The sequence below is a fragment of the Lichenostomus cassidix genome, chromosome 7 (genome assembly GCF_008360975.1).
Source record: "Lichenostomus cassidix isolate B80296 chromosome 7, HeHo_3.0, whole genome shotgun sequence".
NCBI lineage: Eukaryota > Metazoa > Chordata > Aves > Passeriformes > Meliphagidae > Lichenostomus > Lichenostomus cassidix.
The window spans coordinates 9,547,821-9,567,918 of NC_139488.1; the positions used below are offsets into that span (position 1 = coordinate 9,547,821).

The window sequence follows — 20,098 nt, forward strand, 5'->3', positions numbered from 1 at the left end:
GTCACCTACAGAGTTTTCCCAGTTTCTTTCATTGCTCCTGCCACCTTGATTTTATGTGTTCCCTTCAGGCGAAAACTGGCACTTCACTTTTTTCTCTCCTATTTTTTCTTCCTCAACAGGTTAATGAGACTGACTGCTTTGCATGTGATCCCTAACAAAAATGTCAATAGTAGTAAACCCAGCAAAGGAGAGACATCTGTACCCGACCACAGGACCAGTTCCTGTATCATTAAAGAAAATAAGATGTTTCAGAACACAAAAGAATTTTCATTCATGGAAAAAATTACTGTATTCTTGATACTACACATGCCCTGTTGTAATTGACATTCCTCCAGACACCATAAAGACCACAATAAATTCCTTCTTTATTTAAAAATAAGCCAGAAATTAAATTGGGGGAATCTGTGATTCTTTCAAAGTTATCACATGGCCATATAAAAAGTTATATATATGTTAATTAATTGGAACACTCTGTGAAACCACAATCCCTTTCTTTTAAAGCTAATAGTTACCATTTCATAACCATAGCCTTATAGCTCAGGTCCATTACATAAAAATGTTGGAATCAGTAAAGTTTTCAGGGATTCAAACATTGACATTTGAATTTCAAAAGAACACCTGCATGAAATTATAGTGCTGTTCCCTCTATGGACCATACACTTTTGCCTCTTCAATAATAAAGGTATCAGCTTACACTAAATAATAGCTTGGGTTTAAAATATCATTAATTCTCCAAAGTTCATCACAAACTACTTTTTTAACTGCCTTTAATACTTTACCTTGGCCATGAAAAGAATGCTTTACGAAAGAAAGATACTAAGAATACATAAATACATGAGCATAATCCTAGGAGAATGCGTTGTTTCCAGGAGACTGATAATGCATGAAAGAAGTGTGTTTGCTGTAAGAGCAGATTGCCCCAGACAGACCCCAGCCACACAAAACACCGATATTAGAGGTGGAATCACCTCCATTGAGAAGGGATGGGCAGACACACCTCAAAAAAACAAGTCAAGTCCTAGCTGGGTTACAATAGTCTGTGGAGCAAAACAGTGCTCCTGGTTCACTGTATGGAACCTGCACAGCAGCTAAAACTTCCTGGACACTGCAGCTGAGTGCCCAGAAGGTACTTGGGCTGAATCCATGGCTCTCTGCAGATAGAAACATATGTCCTCCAACACTCAACGAGGAAAAAGCTGACATCACATTAACTCATTGGAAAAATATGAGAGCATGTTCTGCAAAACTTATTTAAGAAAAGTAGAACAAATGAAGTCACTCACATTCACGCTTTACAAAGCTATAAAGGGAGATGCAATCCATGGAAAAGCAACTGTGTTAAATCCTATTTTTTTCCTGTCTGAACCTGATAGACAACTGCAGAAATTTAGCAGTGCTGCATGTACTGCCATTTTAACTTTTCCGCAGCATGATAGTTCAGTGAACTCAACGTTTCTGTTTGGACATTTAGCATTCTCTTCTCTGCATCACTTTCAGCATGTGCATTTTCGATTACTTCCCACTGGGCAGTAGCAAACACAGCAGCAGAGTGCGAGAGCCAAAGCTGGCAGCCCCCAGGTACTTGCAATCTCTCTCAGCAGGTGTATCACAGAATTTATTTTACAGGAACACTAGGAAAACCACCTACAAAGTGACTCAAACAGACTTACAGAAAGCTTCTTAGATAAAGTAGGATCAATAACAGAAAATGCTTATGTCCCTGTGGTCTTTCCATCTAACCTGCTTCAAAGGAAAGGTGGGCAAATGGTTGTTGAGGTAACAGAGCCTCCCTATCCCTGCCAGCCCCACTCACTTTGCTGTCACTCAGAGATTCTTATTTGCAGCCATGAGCACTGACTATTATGCTCCAGTTTGGCAAAGTATTTAATTATAATCTAACCTTTAAAACAAAACACCGGAGGTATTATGTGCTTAAGGAAGTCAACAAAGCCTGCTGCAAATATAAAAAATACAAGACTTGATCCTGTTTCACTTATTTGTGATGCTCAAAAATAGCTGTTAAGAGACAACATTAAAAAACAGCAGAAGAATAACAGAAGTATTTCTAACTCAGTGAATATGTCTATAAATAAAGTAGGGACAATAACCATGAGTCCCCAGACAGACCACTGAAAGGGCGCTGGTTGCAGGGCACTGCATAGATGAAGGTTCCAAGCTCAGAACAATTCCATGTGAGAAAACCATGACCTTTACAGAATTTAAGTGGTAAAAACATAAAGATTGGATACAAGTAATGAATTACACTCACAGAACATTCATTAACATTGACCATTATGGTCAAAACCATTACAAAAACTAAACTCTGTTCATACCTCTAGTTACAAGCAGCCCTTAAAAGCTGGAAGTATATAAAGTTCAATTATTAAACTGGTGTTTTTTTCACTTCAGTATCTCTCAGCTTTTAACAAAAAGAGCTGGGAGTCTGCTCTGCTAGCTCCAACTCATGGCAATTTCAGTCTTAAGACACTATTTTTGCAAAAGTTATAATTTCGTGGCAATAGGGACTGAATACCAAGAACTCCACATAAAACCTCACTTTTAACATGACACCAGTGCAATGCAAACTCATATATTACCATGTTTTCTGAATATATCTCATAGTCTACTCATGCTTTTACTCATGAGGGATGAACAGATCGAGAGTAGCCCTGGTGAGAAGGACTTGCAGGAGCTGGTAGAGGACAGGCTGGCCATGACCCAGCAATGAGCACTCACAGCCCAGAAAGCCAAATGTGTCCTGGGCTGCATCCAAAGCACCATGGGCAGCAAGGCAAGAGAGGGGATTCTGCCCCTCTGAGAACCCACCTGGAACACTGCTTCCAGCTCCGGGGGCCCCAGGAAGGACAGGGACCTGGCAGAGTGAGTCCAGAAGAGGCCACCAAGAGATTAGAGGAATGGAGCACCTCTCCCATGAAGACAGGCTAAGAAAGTTTGGTTTGCTCAGCCTGAAGAAAAAGCTCTGAGGAGAACTCATTGCAGCCTTTCACTACTTGAAGGGAGCTTATCAAAAAGACAGGCACAATGTTTTTAGCAGGGACTGTTGCAATAGAACAATGGGTAATGGTTTTAAACTAAAATAGGGTAGATTCAGACCAGATATAAGGATGAAACTTTATACAGTGAGGGTGGTGAAATGCTGGCATAGGTTGTCCAGAGAGGTGGTAGGTGCCCAATCCCTAGAAACACTCAAGATCAGGTTGGACAGGGCTCTGAGCAACCTGACCTATTGAAGATGTCCCTGCTCATTGCAGGGGGGTTGGACTAGAGACCTTTAATGGTCCCTTCCAACACAAACTATACTGTGATTCTATGCCACAAACATGAGATTTTAGTTCAAAATACAGAGCATCTGTGCAGTCACTGCATCCAAGTATCGCAGTGTGGCACCAGAAGTGATTTAGCCACAAACATCCCAGGGGGGATTTGGAAATTATTGATGTGACAAGACTGGCAGTCTCTGGATGAATCCCAACAGCTGCCACTATGGATTACTGCTCAAGACATAAAGCCATAGCACTGGTAAAGAAAATATATGCAAATCAATATATTTCTATTTTACTGACAGTAATGACTACGACATCAAATGGTATAAACAACAAAGACAAGTAAAGTAGGTGAAGGTGCTTCTTGTGGACACTTAATTAATACTCACAGGACCAAGACTATAATTTATAAATACAAGGCCAATACAGTCTCAAAGCAGGCTCTCAGCCTAAGCCCATACTAATAAACCAGGCAGGACCATGGCAGAGAATCAAGTGTGAGCACACAAGCATCCACAGTGATGAACGGTGACCATTCCCCTGTTTTACCTGCTAGACATGTACAGCTTTTAACTTCTGGGCACGTTGCATAAGGAAGTGCATAAGTACCAGTTACCTGCTGCATGGCAGTGACTGTACCATACTGCATCTCCCTCCCATGGCATCTCCAACATGATCTGTTCTTCCCTGTATTGCAGAAAACTGACTTAGAAGCTGCAGATTATGAATGCGCAGCAGCTGTTATCAACTAGTCCTAAACAAATCTCAAGCTTCCTCTCCCATATTTTTTCTATCACCAGCCTTCCTATGGATCATTTCCCTTTATCCTTCTGCTAGCTTGTACTTCATAAGGAATTCCATCACCATCATCTCTGTTTCCAGCACAATGCCCCAAGGGGAGCCCCTTCCATCCCAAACTCACAGACTGCTATACCCAGAGAAACACTTGCCATCTGAAATCATTTCTGGGGCAATTGAAACCTCTCTTGCACCAGAGAGTAAAGGTCCTGATGTACTTAGGGACCTGAACAGTCTGATGCCGTGCTAAATCCCACATGACCATACCAAATCTAAAAGCTGTGCTGCACTTTCCCACTACTGCCACCTTTTTAAGATAATACTCCTTGAACTTGTTTCCTTTCACAGGAGAAGGATGCAAATTGTAGAGCTAGGTTTAGCAATCCTTCTGTAGTTTACACAGCCAAAAAAAATTGAGGGAGCCATCTACTGAGTCATTGTTTTCCTTTCCTCACATTTTAGCAAGCCTCAGAGCAGGATGTTTGAAAGCCACCTCTACTATGTGAGGAAACAGCGTATCAGGCATATTGATCCTCAGATTCACCTTCTTGAATGTCTAAAATGACTGAGTTCCCTTTCATGCCTACAAAGCACTTTTGCTCCTTCCCCAGGGAAAAGCAAGAAGAACACCTGCCTCTGTACTGGCTGGCTCTGAAGTTCAGAGCCACCATGGTGAGCTGGACTTGGTATTTTGCAAATATTTTCTTTCTCCTCTGCATAATATTTCGTCCCTCCCCTTCCTCAGCCACTGCCCTCAGAGGCTGCGTGTTTTTCTGGAATACATTACGTTCATTTCTCCTTATTTCACTGTTGATTCCTTTGATTCTCCTTTCCAGGGTAGAGCCTACAGAATTTTTGTGTTGATTTTTGTCTGAGGCAAGTAGAGTTTTCTTTGATCATCCTTGTTTTGCTAATTTTGGATGCTTTGAGGGGAATTAAAGCCTGTTTTTAGTATGAAGATGAGACTCTCCCCTCTTTTCTGCAGGTTGCTTGATCTGAATAGAGCAGATGGTAAACTATGCCTTTACCTGTTATTTTCTTGGAAAAATAGGAGATATTGAATCCCTAGGGAGGGATTGTTAAGAGGAATAAATTAAATGATCCTAACACTGAGTTACAAGACTGCAGACGCACAGTAATGTGAAATTCAGAATAAGGCTTTTCCAAGCCTACCTTTAAACATAAGCATAAATTTGAGAGACCTTGGTGAAACTATAAATAATTTTACAATTATGCTCATGGAAAAACAGCTCCCCAAATTAAGGCAGAAGATGTTTTCCTTAAAAGATACAGCTCTCTTTGCAGAAGGAGTCTGAGGCCTAACCCAGCTGACTCCCACTGATTAACATTAATGCAATTAAAATGGAAATACTCCTTCTGCATGAGATTTGTTTGCATATGGCTTGTTAGCAATGCTATAATTCTCTGACTTCACCCTCCAGAGATGTTAGTGGTGAAAAGATACACAATGTCCTTAGGCTCTGACACTGCCAGGGACAACCCACATCCAAAATATTGGGTGCAAGCGCACACTGTGCACCCTGACTGATCACAATTCATTATCCAACATTAGTAACTTACATTTCTTTTCTTGCCAAAAAGACAACTTTAGGCCAATTTTGACTGCAAATGCCAAAGGATTATTGTAGTTACTTAGCATAACTCTATTAACAAGCATCATCAGTCATTGCCAAAGCAGGTTCAATGCTCCTCAGGCTAGCAGAAAACATTCCCTTCCTCTCCTTCTGTACAGGGAGAATGGGGAACCTGCAATCATATAGGTATCACAGTATATAGGTGGCAGCAATTAAGTACTGTCCCCCTCTGCTTGGTACTGGTGAGGAATATGGTGTCTAGTTTTAGGTCTAGAGGTTCAAGAGCTTGGAGTAAAGGGAGAGCAAAGACTACAAAGATGGCTGGAGTAGCGAAAATGTGACTTAATGAGAAGTGGCTAAAGGTGCTGGCCTTGTTTAGTCTGGTGAAAAGGAGGTTAAGGCAAGACAAACGTTACCATCTCTACTCTTTCCGGTTCTATCAGAGATTTTAAAAGGGGAAATGGCCCCAAATTTAAGCTATAGCCATTCATACTGGATGCCAGAGAAATCTTTTTAGGTGGAACAATACTGCAGCACTAGAAAAGGTTACCTACAGCATCTGCAAAATCTGTGCCCTTGAAAGTTTTCAATAAAAACCACACTTAAGATCAAGTGTTGGTCCCAGTTGAGAGCAGACTGGATGCAAGCAGTATTCCTATGCTGTGGCTAGTCTCCAAATGAGTTTAGATTGATTCATTTACACATTTTGTTCATGTTAGTCTTCCAGACATTGTTGGCCCTTATGCATCTGCTGCTTTAAAAATTCAGTGATGTTGCTAATGGTCTGCTGCATGTCATTACTGAAAGAAGTAAATATCATAAACCCCACGTACCACAACCTGTATCTCATATATTCTGCCTCTCAGCAAAGAAATTTCTAAACATAAGAAATCTGCAACTGGAGAGCTCTCTCCCAAACTTGGAAAATAATGGTGGACTAAAGCATCAGAAATACCTTAAATTTAATAACCTAACATATGCTTAGTGGTAATGTTAGACTTTGTTTGTCTCTCCCTCTTGCTATGACAGCAGCATCACATGCAGTGCTATACTGAGAGACAAATCATATCTGCATCACAACAGAAGAAAGAGGCTAACAGGGGAGCTATGTTTGTCTCTGTGGCTGGCACAGGCTGGGCACTGACAGGCCTGCAGGGCGTGGTGAGAACCCCGACAGCACAGCTCTTCCCACAGCCAGGCTGGCGCTGCACCGCAGTGACACCGCGGTTGTACCTGAAGTGCGCAGCCACCTGCTGCGTTTGCCTGTGCTGTGGTTTAGTGAGCTGAGGAATGAAAAAGAAAAAGGAAAGAGCAGCTGCCTGTAGTTGCATCAATGTTACTTCACCACCTATAAGCTACAAGGAAAAGCCTTGCTGAGCAAACATGGTCACAGATCTGTGGAGCCCTCTCGTTTAAAAAGGGGAATCAGAAATTCAGTTAAGTGTTCAGTGCAGTTTTTGGCCTCTCACTAGAAACAAAAGCGTCACTGGTGACATATTTATCTACCATACTATGTGCTATAGCAACATATGCTCATAAACATTCCTTTTTACAGTTCTCAGCTGCTGCACAATTGCTTGTCTCTTATTCATTGTATGGCAGCAATGCTGCTTATTAGTGAAGCTAACCATGGCCAAAGAATACACATCCAGCACTTTCTTTCAGCTGATTGTGATGTGCAGTTAGTTGCAAAGTGCCAAGTCAGCTGCAGCTGATTTTAAGTCCAAACTAGTAGTTCTTGAAGCACTAGTTTAGGTTTTACTCACATGAACTGGAAATGTTATTCAAGAGCCTCATCTCTATACACTGTGGAGCAACACATAACCAGCTAAAAGACACAAACATCCTTGAAGTCAAACTGCCCATATTGGCAACAATACCAATGGAGTACATGTACAAGAAGGATGAGGCAATGAATTTTACTAACAGACATTTTAATCTGCTTTAATATACCAGTGTCTTTGGCACCAGGGAAGTTAATTATCTTTATTATTTTCTTAAGCAATATCTTCAGTTCAATCATTGCAATGTAATGTACTCCTGAAATGGAATTTAATTTTATCCTTTTTTTTTTTTTTTTTTTTTTGGAGAAGTGTGTTGTGTAACACATAGGGCAACTTGGCAAGATTCAATGATGAGTTCTAGAAATAGGAAGCTTTAATATTTATTCTTAGTACAGGGTATACAACACCTCTTGAAATACATGTATTACTGTTCTATCAGTTAATTAGAATAAAATTTTCTGCCAAGACCTACAGTTAGTAGCACTGCAGTGCTTTACTTCACAGCCACAAAGTAACGAGTGGGAGTATTTTTATTTTTTTTAACTTATCAAAGAGGATTCATTGCTGTGAGGCTAAACAGGTGGTAGAGCAACTCAGAGCTTTTCTAGGACTGATTGCCACTTTGATGCTTGGCACATCAGAGTTTCCCGAAAGCTCTGATACAACATCCTATGATTAGAACCTCAATTTCTTTAGGGATCATATGCTTCATATGGTAAGATAGCAGGGTTTCCTCAAAACGCAAGGAAAAAAAAGGAAGAAAGAAACCCCAGCCCACAGCAGAGTAGCTTGGCTTCCTAGGAATCCTGGTCATGTGAGGGAGTGGTGTAGCTCTTTGATTTGAAGCTTGGCTACCAACAGTCCTTACAGAGTTCAACTGAAGGCTTTTTATTTCAGTCACATAGAGACTTCTCAGTATTTCCAAACTGCCCAGTGGATTTTCCAGTGCAACAAATCTTCAGCTGAGAAATCCTGATGCAACTAAACAGGACGTTGGCACTTCCTAGAGTCAAATCCAACTTCACACTAACAAACATCAGTGAGCATTACTTACTATTAGCTTACTACCTTTTCCTTCACACACAGTTACCATTAATGTTTGTGCAGCTGAAATGTGGAACTTGTGTGGGAAGGGACTTCGTGTTTCAATGTGTATATATTATGGCACACCGCACAAGGCAATTCCTTCCTCCCTTAAACTGAAATGTGATGTCTAAGAAGACCACTAGAATACAAATGTACATCTAAGCTCAACTCCATTTTATAATGTCCAGCAAACACACTGGAAAATGCTCCCCCTTAGAGCAACACAATCAATTCCCTTGGTTTATCAGAGGGACTGATGAAATGGATATCAAATGCCTTTGAATATGCACTGCATAAATAGGTACTCACATTCCATAAAATAGGGGCCAGGTTCAATTCGCCATACAATTTGTCCTTTTTGTGTGCCAGTCACTCCCCGATTCTTGGAATCCCAGAAATTCGCTGGAGAGTTCTCATCTGAAAGAGGAAGGAAAAAAAATAATTTCAGCAAGTAGCATTTAAAATAGAAATTTTCTTGGCTTTCTGTTTCAAGAGGCCCAGATACAAAAAATTACTCATATTAAATTAAAAAACAAAGAAATCAAATTAACTGGCAAAAGATAAATAGCTTCTCTTTTATGCTTGATAGATCAGTTTATGCAGAGTGAGCAGACAGATTCATGGCCAAAGTAAATATATGGTTTCCTGTAAGAGGTGACCTGCCAAGGTACAGTATTAAACTCCAAAACTTCCCATATCTAACAGAGGGGCTATTGGAAGTTCATAGCTGAACTTCCAAGACAGAGTTACCACACCACTTTACACACTGGTCTTGCTCTGTATTGTCAAAATCTAGCATTCATTCCCTAGCTAGGAAGCACAGAATTGTAACTAGAGGTAGCCAGTTAGAACCCCAAAGTGCAAAATTGTCAACAAGCCAGAGCTAGAAATGAGAGGCTCAGTAAAATACATTAAAAAAAAACATTCAAAGCAAATAGTATCTGCAGAGCAGCTTAGCAATATCAGTATCAGCCCTCCTCAAATTAAGATTTTTGTCCTAACAAACACAGGCCTTAGGGCTTTTTTTTTATTTTCCAGCCCATATTCAGACAGCCAGAACACTGTATGAATGAAAGAAAAACAGAAACATAAGAAGCTGTTTGAAAGGGCACAAAGGTTAGTTATGACACAGACAAAGCTGACATAAATCCAATTTAACTCTCTTCCACAGGAAGTTCTTTGGAAGTATGCATCGTAACATTTTACCAGTGCATTTCAGTGGCTGTTTCTTAACTAGACTAGACAAGAACTACACCTATGACGTCAAATACAACATCCTAATTCTTTCCAGTGGTGCTGTATATTCTTTAGTCTTACTTAGAAAAAAAACCGATCCTGTTTTATTATATACATTTGAGTGCATTCTGCAATGTTAAAAAGACTTCACTGAGAAGCTAGTCTACTGTGGCTTTGTCCCTGAATCTCATATCCATTCAAGCACAGTCCTTTGTACTTTGTTAGGAACTCCCACATAAGATTATAGAACTGTCACCTACATTTTACATATCCATATACTATTTATGAAATAATACTAAACAATGCAGCTTTCTTTATCTTAAAGAATATAAATTCACACTTAAGCTTCTCTTCATTCTGACTTCTCATCTCAGTGTACACATGAAATATAACCCCACTGAATCATGATTAGTGCAGTCTGTACATCTCACCCCACCAAACTGACACATTGACATTACGAGAAACACACTGGACTTTTGTGGTTGCTCAAGAAAACTTACACACTGCCCAAAACCTAGAAGAACTCTAGAGAATCAAGAAGTGGTCATAGCAAGCTACTGACATTTTTATGCTTCCAGCCATGGGTGACTTTGAGAATTTTTAGAAAGCTGCGGTCTCAACACCTCAATATCATGACAAGTCCAGAACAGTTTCACAATTATCTCAATTACAAGGAGAAGGGACAGGAGAGTTCTCCTAGCACCTGTGATCCTTAAGCTTGTAATACCCTCAGGCTTAACTTCTCGTGCAGAATCAACATGACAAGATACAAACTGTATATCATATACCAGGAAGTCAGGCACACAGGCAGTAGAATCTTAAACTGCACATATTTCTTCTTCATTACAGTAAAAAACTCTCAGAGTAAACAAAGCTGTATCTAACCACTGTTTTGTTGGCGTTTTTTTTCAAAGCCATATAAAGAGGAACGCTGAATGTACAGCCTGTAAATCATCCCACAGGTCTTTAAAAAAATTCTGTACGTGGTTTGCAATGACACACTAACAAAAAGAATACACTGTTAATTAATTTACTTTTTTATTGTGCCTTCCTATCCCAAGGCCCCGCTATTTTCTTCCAGACAGAATGCTGGGAAGCCATAATATACAGCTTAACTTCCAGCAATCCAACACTAGTGACTGTTTTGGTCCACCATACAAACTTGGTTATCCAAAACATCACTACCAAAAGCGGGCAGATTCTTTAAAAATTCCAGTTATCTGAAACACAGGGTTTTAAACTATTCAGCATTCTCATTTCAGCTAGGTAAAGGAAGACGTATTCCTGACAGTAAACATCTCACCTAACATGCTCTAGTTCTGAATTTCTATATTTAATCAACTGGAGAATAGTCTGTTCATAATTTTAAGCAGAAGGATGGATATTTGGGATATCACAACCATAAGGATGGTTTTTTTTTATTCTTAACTTGTTCAACAAATGAACCAAGTCTGAAGCAATGAAACATGCCTTTAATGGTGAGGTTTCCAACAATAGGGCACAAGCAATTGTTCTTTGCTATTTTAAATCAGTCACATAGCAAAGTCAACAGCAATTTTTACAGGGCTATCAGTGAGTTTCAGAAAAAGTCCTCCATGAACTGAGCCTCAAACTCTGAGCTGGTAGTTACAAGAATGCAGAACACTTTCTTTCACTTTATTTAATAAAATCCCACATTTATGGAAGGGCTTGGATTTTCAGCCCTTTCATGAAGGAAGGGACTCCTTTGCAGCAATGAAGACTAAATCATTGATACTCTGCCCACAGGCATGCTGCCACTGCAACAGAAGGTGATAGAGACAGAGGGATGGAAAATGCTAACAGACCACTGCCTGTCAGCAATTGACTCAAATTACAGAATTTATTTTGGTCACTTTGACTTTCTTCTGAAACAGATGGGTTTCTTTCTACTTTTATGATGTTATTCACATAAGGGAAAAATAACATTACTAATTCATACGGAAAAATAACTTCAAACATCAGTTCATGGATTTTAAAAAGAGAAATTGAACAGGAAAAAATGCACAGCATGAAAACAATGAAGTAGACAATACTGACAAAAATACTGACCCAAAAAAAGAAATGTTTAAGAGCACAAAAGGCAACAGAATTATCACTGCCTCATTTCTTCTCTTCCCAGAACATACGTAGAATGTATGTGTGCATACATGCGCACACACACACACACACACACACACACACACACACACTCTCTCTCTCTCTCCATATATATATATTCCATAGGGAACTTCAATTCTAAGCAGTTCTATTCTCCTTTTAGCACATAATTGTTGCTGTTTGTGAAACTGGCGGCTGTTCCAGAATCTGGGCCAAAGAGTAGATATAAATATCCCTTCCCAGAACATAAAATATGCAACAAAATACTGTCTTACTGCATCAGTATCTTATCCAATGAGCCTACACTTCTGAAAGAAATAAAACAATGCAAGACGCACAGATTATCTTCAGTAATTCTTAGACATAAAATACTTAATACTTAAATTCTTAGACATAGACAGAACTTAATTTCTCAGCGCTGCAACGCCTGTACAAATCAGAGTATAGGAGATAATGTTCTACAACAAAAAGTGAGTAATAATAAATGTATCACTGTGTGGGACTTCACTCTGAGTAATGCTCCTTGAAATCAAAGCAAACACGTTCTGGGTAACAATGTTTTCTTTGTTTAACTACTAAACAATCAGCCAAACCTGGCATTAGGAAAAGTTGCGCTGGCACACTGTTGGCTCTTCCTCAACTTGTCCTCCAGGATCTCCAGGTCTTTTTCTGCAAAGCTGATTTGCACACAGTCAGCCCCAGCCCATCCCAGTGTCAGGGGTTACTCATCCCAGTGTCAGGGGTTACTCCTGTTTGCCCAATTTTCCAGGCTGTCTGGCTGCACAATCATCTGTTTTATCCTCTGCTACGGCCAGTTTTGCATGAGGATGTTGTGGAGTGTTGGAAGCCATGCTAAACCAGTATCTGACATCAGAGGTCAGGAGGCTTCGGAGGAGTTCACATTTTGTTCTTTGTGTCCTGTATCTTTCACTATTTCTGTCTTAGGATAAAAGGATAAACCACCTGAAATTCATCACCTCACAGAGTCATCTTGCATAGTTTAAAGCAATAAATAAAAAAATAAGTAAATAAAACACAGCCTTTTATAAGGCTTTTATTAGAGGAACTGCTACCGATTAATTATCTGAAACAAGCCTTACAGTCCCGGTGCACACACCAGTCACATGCAAACCAGCACTCCTCCCCAGTTTCTGTGGTAAGTAGTGCTAGGTTTTGTGATAAAAGGGTTGCTTCCACAAATACAAATTACTTTTACCCTTCAAAATACCAAAACATTATAGAAGTCACAAATTCCTGGTGTGGAAACATCACTGATTTAATTTTTTTCCTGTGCAATAAGCAAAGGTTGCTATAGCAATCTAAGAGGTTCAAACTTTTGCACGCTGATCTCTTTACCGTAACACATTTATAAAGATGCTCATACCAGAGCAAAGGTGATGTTAATAGATTCTGGTTGTCAGCTTTAATTATACACAACTTAACAATTTTCATCTTTCACTACCATATATGGGTACGCTAACTCACAGCACTTGAAAAATCCATGCAGCTTAGCTCAGAAAAGATCAATCACGTTGGTAACACCATTGTATCCCTGCATAATTCTCTTATCCTCATTTGGGATTTACATCCAAATCATCAATTTTTCATCCCTTTCTGGAAGATGCTTTACACAAAATCTTTTGAAGTGTTTGTATTGTTTCGGTTTTAATTAAAAATTTTAAGTTAAGTTCATATTGTCAGTATGCTGAACTCTTTCACAGTTCAGGTTAATTTCAATAAATTCTTGGGCACTGAAGATGGTGCATGCGATGCATCCATTTATTAAGAGGGGTGTTAGTACTAAGCTTTTAAAGCATCAGTCTCTTAGTATTTCTCTTGCCAGGTGTTCTCTCACAGTGTGGATCAGCGGAGCTGGAAGGCTGGTGAATAGCAAGACTACATCTACATCTCTCAGGCTGAGATCTGTCAATCTGCCAGCAGTTCCCCTCATAAACATGCTACCAAGAAGGGTCATCCCCAACCTATTTTACTCCATCATTTCACTCAGTCTTTAAAAGTAACAGGTTTGTGGTTAATTTGCATTGAAGAGTATTTTTGAACTTAACTTTGAGCCAACCATCAGGAGATCTCTAGGATGGCATTTCCAATGTAGAACAAAAATCTAATTTACATGCACTTCACTGCATTACTTCCAAAAACCTCAATCCCAATGCCAGCAATTACACTCTGCTTTTCAGTGTGAGCACAGACTTTCAAGCAGTAAAACAGACTGTCACCAAAATGTAAGACTAACAAGAACATTCCAAAGAATACTTACAGTGGATATTGTGCAAATGACTGGGAAAGCTGGCAACACCAACTTTTGTGCAATATTTTTACTTTAGTAACCTCTAAGAATTTTAATTCTAGAAATACTAGAAATAAAAATCTATGGGTGATTGCTAAAGAAGTAGCACAGTGTTTACTGAACAAATGAACTAAATATATTTCTTCCTTATATCCAAAATATGCTTAAAAGCAATTGAAAACTGTATCAGAGCACATTCTAAGGGGAAGATAAATTTTATCACCTGAGACTTCACTCCTTTTCTAGAAAGTCAATAAGGAAATTAACAGGTTCAAGGCAGAGATTCTACTGCAAGCAGTTACTATAGTAACTCACATTATGTAAACCCATTTAAAATACACAACATACCAGTTAGTACCACACACACAAAAATTAACCTACTAAGACAGAGCTTATGTTCTGTGATTTTCAGAATTCCCCATCTCAGCCTGTGAACCCAGGTTATCTGGCAGAACCAAATATTTCTCATGAAAGATAGCACCAGTGTAAGCAATACATTGCTGAAATAAAAGATCAACACTTAGTTGTACCTTCCAGCCTTACCTGGCCATTCCAAAGGATAGCTGTGGATTCTAAACTGCATTCCTCCATCAGAGCCCAATTAACAAACTGAAGAATAAAGATCAATAATGTTTTACAGGATGGATATTGAAAACAGCACCCTCATTCCCAATTACAACCAGTGTTTTCTACAGAAGTTGCCTTCTGGACCCAGCCCGTGCAGCTCAAATTTGGAGGCTTTAGCCCTGGTTAGCACTGTTGCATAATCTCAGCTCCACGAGACACGTCTGTCCTGTCCCTTCCTCCTGTCATTTGAAGGAAAGGCTTTCAGAAGGATGTTCTCAAACTCCACGGCAGTTTTGAGCAGTTACACACCACCGTCTGCCTCTTCTCCTTTAATCAAGGGTTTATCTGGGTTCAAACAGCCTGTGCTAAAACTCATAAGGTATTACGTCCTTCAAGCTCAGCTATTTGCAGCCACTCCCCTCCGAAGGGTACAGGATGCCGAAGCCTCATCCTCCCTCCACTTCCTTCCTTGCCTTGTCCATGGGAGGATTCCTCAGCGTGGCCACAGTCCCGCAGCACGGGCAGGCTGATGTAAACAGGAGGATCATTAAATCCTAGAAATGATGGCAAGGCAGCCACAGCAACGAGCACAGCAGGAGCTCACTGGAAGTGCTGGCTTTTGTTTACGCAGTATTTCGCTCTCCCGCGTGACTTCCCACAAATCCAGTCATTGCAGAGAAGACACGACTGCTCCATGTCCGGCTGGGATGGAGCTGCATTAAACCCAGGATAACTCTGCACAGGGCACTCCTGGGCAGGAGGATAAGCAGGTGGCAGAGAGCTTCCATTACCACCTCTCCTCTTTCAGGGTGGTAAATGCCACCTCAGGGCAGGGGCTTGGACAAGGCTCTATGCCCGCAGATGCTCTGACTCCTCAAAGGCCTCCTGGTAGAACTACAACTGCAGCTGACCTAAAATTCCTTCAGCCTGTAGCAAGGACCCAAACTGTGCCAAAGCAGTCCTAGTACCTCAAGAAAAAAAAGGGTACCTGAAGGAATCTGCAATGTGGTCCGTGGTCTGAGATTGAATTTTTCACAGCACACATTTCATGAAATTGCATACTTGTGGAGCAGTAGGTTCAGGCTCTCAAAGCAAATCTTGATTTTCCTAGTAATACTCAGATTAAAAAAAAATAAACCCAGTAAAAAAATCCTTCCACCTCTTACAGGAGTATCTGTTCTTATTTGGCTTAAAGATTTTTCAAAAAATGCTTCCATTCAAAGAAATTAAGATAGATCCTTTGCTAGTGAAGAGATGAAAGCTAATGTATTGCTTTTTTATTTGAGCACCTCTGGGAATTGTATCTTCCAAGGACAGAAGGGGAAAGAACATCAGAATACTGTAAAGACCTCTAACACACTGCTGCACACTAAATGGCTGGAAACATTTCTCCCTCAAATACCAACAGCACAACCCCAAAAAATGTTGAGAACAAAATTATTGGCCAGTGTTAGAAGCTCCCTAAGCAGCTACAAGATCCCACTTTCACAGTTCTCTTTACTCTTCAGGACACTTTGGAAAACTTGGAAAGTAAGGGAAATACAAGACACATCTTCATTTGAGAAAAGCAAGAGCAGAAATGAGGCAGAAAAAGGTACAACAGATGCTCTGACAGCATCACACAGGAGAGAAGCTGCTGTTGCAGCTCTTCCTGAAGGAAATTGTGCACTGCCAGAGGGTGCCAGGCAACACTCTGAACTCCAGCCTGGACACAGACTTCAGCCTTCTGGAGGCACAGTCCTGCTATATTAGCAGCAAAGGATCATCATCATCTATAATCAGATAATTAGTATCATGACCCATGGTCAAAAAAGCAAAGAGGTGTTCGTTCCTCACTGCACAGCAGCAATTTTTCTGTTGCACAACAAAATTTAAAGTTCATGTACCTTCACTGATTACCTCTGAGCTGTGGGCAAGAAGCAGAAAGGCTCTACTCACATTCCGTCATGAGCCCCCCGTGACCCACTACATAAATTAATATGCTGCTGACTGTTACTGAACTCTATTGCTTTACACAGCAAGAGCTATTATTAATTCTTCTAGTTGAGACTGACAGGATGGTCAGGAATAACACCAGATTCTCTAACACTTCACTCCTACTTCAGCTGCAGAAGCAGAGCACAGAACCCGTACCATACACTCCCATCCAAACATTAAACCATGAAACCTTTTTGCTATTAAAACTTAACATGGGAAAATCCTTGCTATCATTTCCATGCACAGCCTATATTCTGACACTGGCCATTTCCTTCTTTTCCAAGAATTATACCACTACATTTTGTTTCCTTCTTTATGTACTCTAACACTTCAGCATGGGGATCAGAGCATCTCCATATGCCCTCACACAATGTGATTTTTCAAGGCACAGCAGCAGCTCAAAGGATTAGTTAACTAGAATGCAAGACACAAAGATAATGAAAAAAAGAAATACAAGTAATTTTTTCAGACATGTGACAGTACAATGGCAGGAATAAAGTGGAATTCCACTTCTCTGTATTCAAAGTAAAGGCATCATTGAAATTCAAAGCATTCAAAGACAAAAATAAATCCTTTCACCCATCTCACTGGCAGAAATTCAAAAGCGTAACAAGAGGAAGGAAATGACCTCAAGCTTAACCTCTTTCCTGAAAATCTTACTAATCCTTCTTCATAAACGATGTGCACTTCATTCCCATCTCCAGTTCAGGTTTCACACATGTGCCAGCCCCACAGCACAAGTGCCCTGTGCATCATGAGCCATCTGCCAGCTGACCTAGCTCACCTGGAAACCACATCATGCACTACACACGTACACAATGCTTGGCTGCTCCTGCAATGCACTACTAAAGACTGGCTGCTACAGGAAAGGCATAAATGTTAGACAAAAAATTAAGCTAGAGAAAGAATGACACTGGATAAACTCAGATAGGTGGTACTGCACACTCTTAGACAAAGATTAGACACTCAATCATATTGCAGAAAACTCCCAACATTTTTGCAAAATGCTAGTAAGTCATCTACCATTTAGTTCCTGAGGTCCAGCTGTATGTGGGGGGAAATTCAGCATGGGGGTTGCTTCAACCTCTTCCTGACAGAAGTAGCACACAGCTGAGGCAAAAGCTGCACCACCTCCCATGTCAATTCACAATCATCTGTACTGCTGGTGGTTTGGGGAAAGTGATGTCTGCAGAAGATGGAGACTGACAAAAGCAGTGGCCACCAGGCAGGGAACAGTTTGAAATTCAGATTTAGGCCACCAATGGGTACCAAAGTTGAACTATACCTACAATCTACGGTACTACAATAATTTACAGGCTATTGCATTTTAAAGATTAGAGGAAATGAGGACAGCAAAGATGCAGAAAACATACTAAGGAAGAGAGAAGCCTGTCTCTCACCTGTAGAATCATTTCCTTTTTTTTTTTCCTAAGCACTTCACTGCATCTGACATCTTGTTACAACTCAGATAGAAGCTCATCTTCACAACCATAATTCCTTCTCAATACACTCCTTACTGTTATATCCAGTTCCCGACCATGCCCCCCAAACACATCCCAACACTCCCACACTCCAGTATACTAAAGGTGTTTCTCTTGCTTTTAGTAGCAAGTCCAAAGGGAAAAAAAGCCCAAAAGCAAACTCCACAACAACAAACCCTGTGTGCACCAATATCCTAAAATCTGTTTATTCTGGAACAGGATTGTTTAGAATAGCTATAAATACAAGCCATTTTTTCCTAATTACGACTAAAAGGTTATTGTGGGGGTAAATGCTGTCAGAGCTAAATTAAAAAAGTAAAAAAGAAAAAAATTGTATCTAAGCTTTTCTGTGCCATATTAAATCTGCCAGTCCAAGTTTATTGTGGAATGTTTTTCATCATTTTCCTCCTCAGCCACAGCCTTATATGGCGTCAGATAAGCACTTGTTTGCTGGCAGCACATGAGCTGCTGATCTTGCTTTAGCCGCACGCAGACGAGGATTGCAGCTTCCAAGGATAAAGGGCATGCACTTTTATCTGTGACCACATTCCCATCACAGATCTTTGCCAGAAAAACTCAAAAATATCACAAAGTTTTCCTGCTGTGGAAGATGTGATACCAGCAAAGCTGTGCTCTTGTCTACACAGCCTATCCTGCTCCCGGCAAATTCTGTTGGTAAATAAACATTACCAACAAAAGCACAATTTTGCTACTAGCACAGCTGCACTTGCAGAGAAGGCTTTTCCTGGTGTAGCTGTCTTGATACTCATCACATGTAATCCCACAGCCTGCAGAAAAAGTGAGGGGCCATTTATTTTATGGCCTTCATGCTGGTTTTTTTATTAACCAGCAAGCATCTGGTCACGTATGCAGACACCCAATGCAGCAAGATCCCAGAGAAACTGGCAGTTTTGCTTGGTGTTTGCTTTTTTCTGGTCAAACATTTCTCAAGTGGAAACAGTGGCAACCACTTCAGGAAAGGCCATATGGTTATGGCCATCCCTCTTCCCTCCTTCTCAGCCTCAAAATGTACTTGGAGCAATTCCTGCTCTGCAATCAGAACATTATTACCATTCAGTCTGCTGCTGCTCTCTGGCAATGGTCACATTTTCATCTTCTGAGAGAGGGAATATTCAGGAGAGGTGAAATTTGGACAACACTGAGTGGCCTGTAATACATAGTAGATTATACTGAATGATGTAATGATCTCTTCTGGGCTTAATTTCAGTAAAATATAGGCTCATTTGAGAGCCATTATTAGCTCATAAACTAACCTTAAGTGTACTTTATTCCACGTGTAGATCTTCTCTGACTGAGTTATACCTCAAAAAGAGGCTTTTGTTGTGGAACTGTCAGCAAACAAAATTGCCATAACTGAGAGGACTTAAAATAGAGTCAATGACTGTATTCCTTTTTTTACTTTTTTTTGTTATTTGCAAATCTAAACATTAAACACCATTTTGAATCATTATGAAATGTACATCTGTCCTTTAAACACCACACACATCACTACAATGCACATGTAGGAAAAGCACAACAAGCTAGAAGAGATTTCAAAAACATATGTATGTTATTTTAAATCTGTATTTTGAAAACGTTGCAAAGTGTCATTTGTTCTGTTTATATTTATGGAATTTTAAAATCAGATAGGAAACAAGTGCTTGGCAGCTGTCTATTACTGAAACATTAGGCTTGAGATCTCACCTTTATTTCCAGATAGCATTTTGCAGTATCCTTCATATTGGCTACCCATGAAGCAGAGTAAAATTCATTACAAGCATATTTGCTATTATTGATCTGTAGGTTTGCACAGAACGTTGCCTAGTTTCCTGCTTTCCTTTTTTGTTCATCCTTCTGCTCCCTT

General features: G+C 40.1%; 1 protein-coding gene across 6 annotated transcripts in view; it reads right to left on the reverse strand.

The window, feature by feature from the left end:
• The window catches only part of HECW2 (HECT, C2 and WW domain containing E3 ubiquitin protein ligase 2), a 172,333-nt gene that overhangs the window by 64,607 nt on the left and 87,628 nt on the right, over positions 1 to 20,098 (reverse strand). For 5 of the 6 annotated variants that reach the window (XM_085066073.1, XM_085066072.1, XM_085066071.1 and 2 more), the window contains one exon: positions 8,857 to 8,964. In XM_085066073.1, coding sequence (XP_084922199.1) covers positions 8,857 to 8,964 — 108 coding nt within the window. Of the gene's footprint in view, positions 1 to 8,856; positions 8,965 to 14,752; positions 15,124 to 20,098 lie in introns of those variants that run through there. The other variant, XM_085066077.1, reaches the window with a different exon arrangement.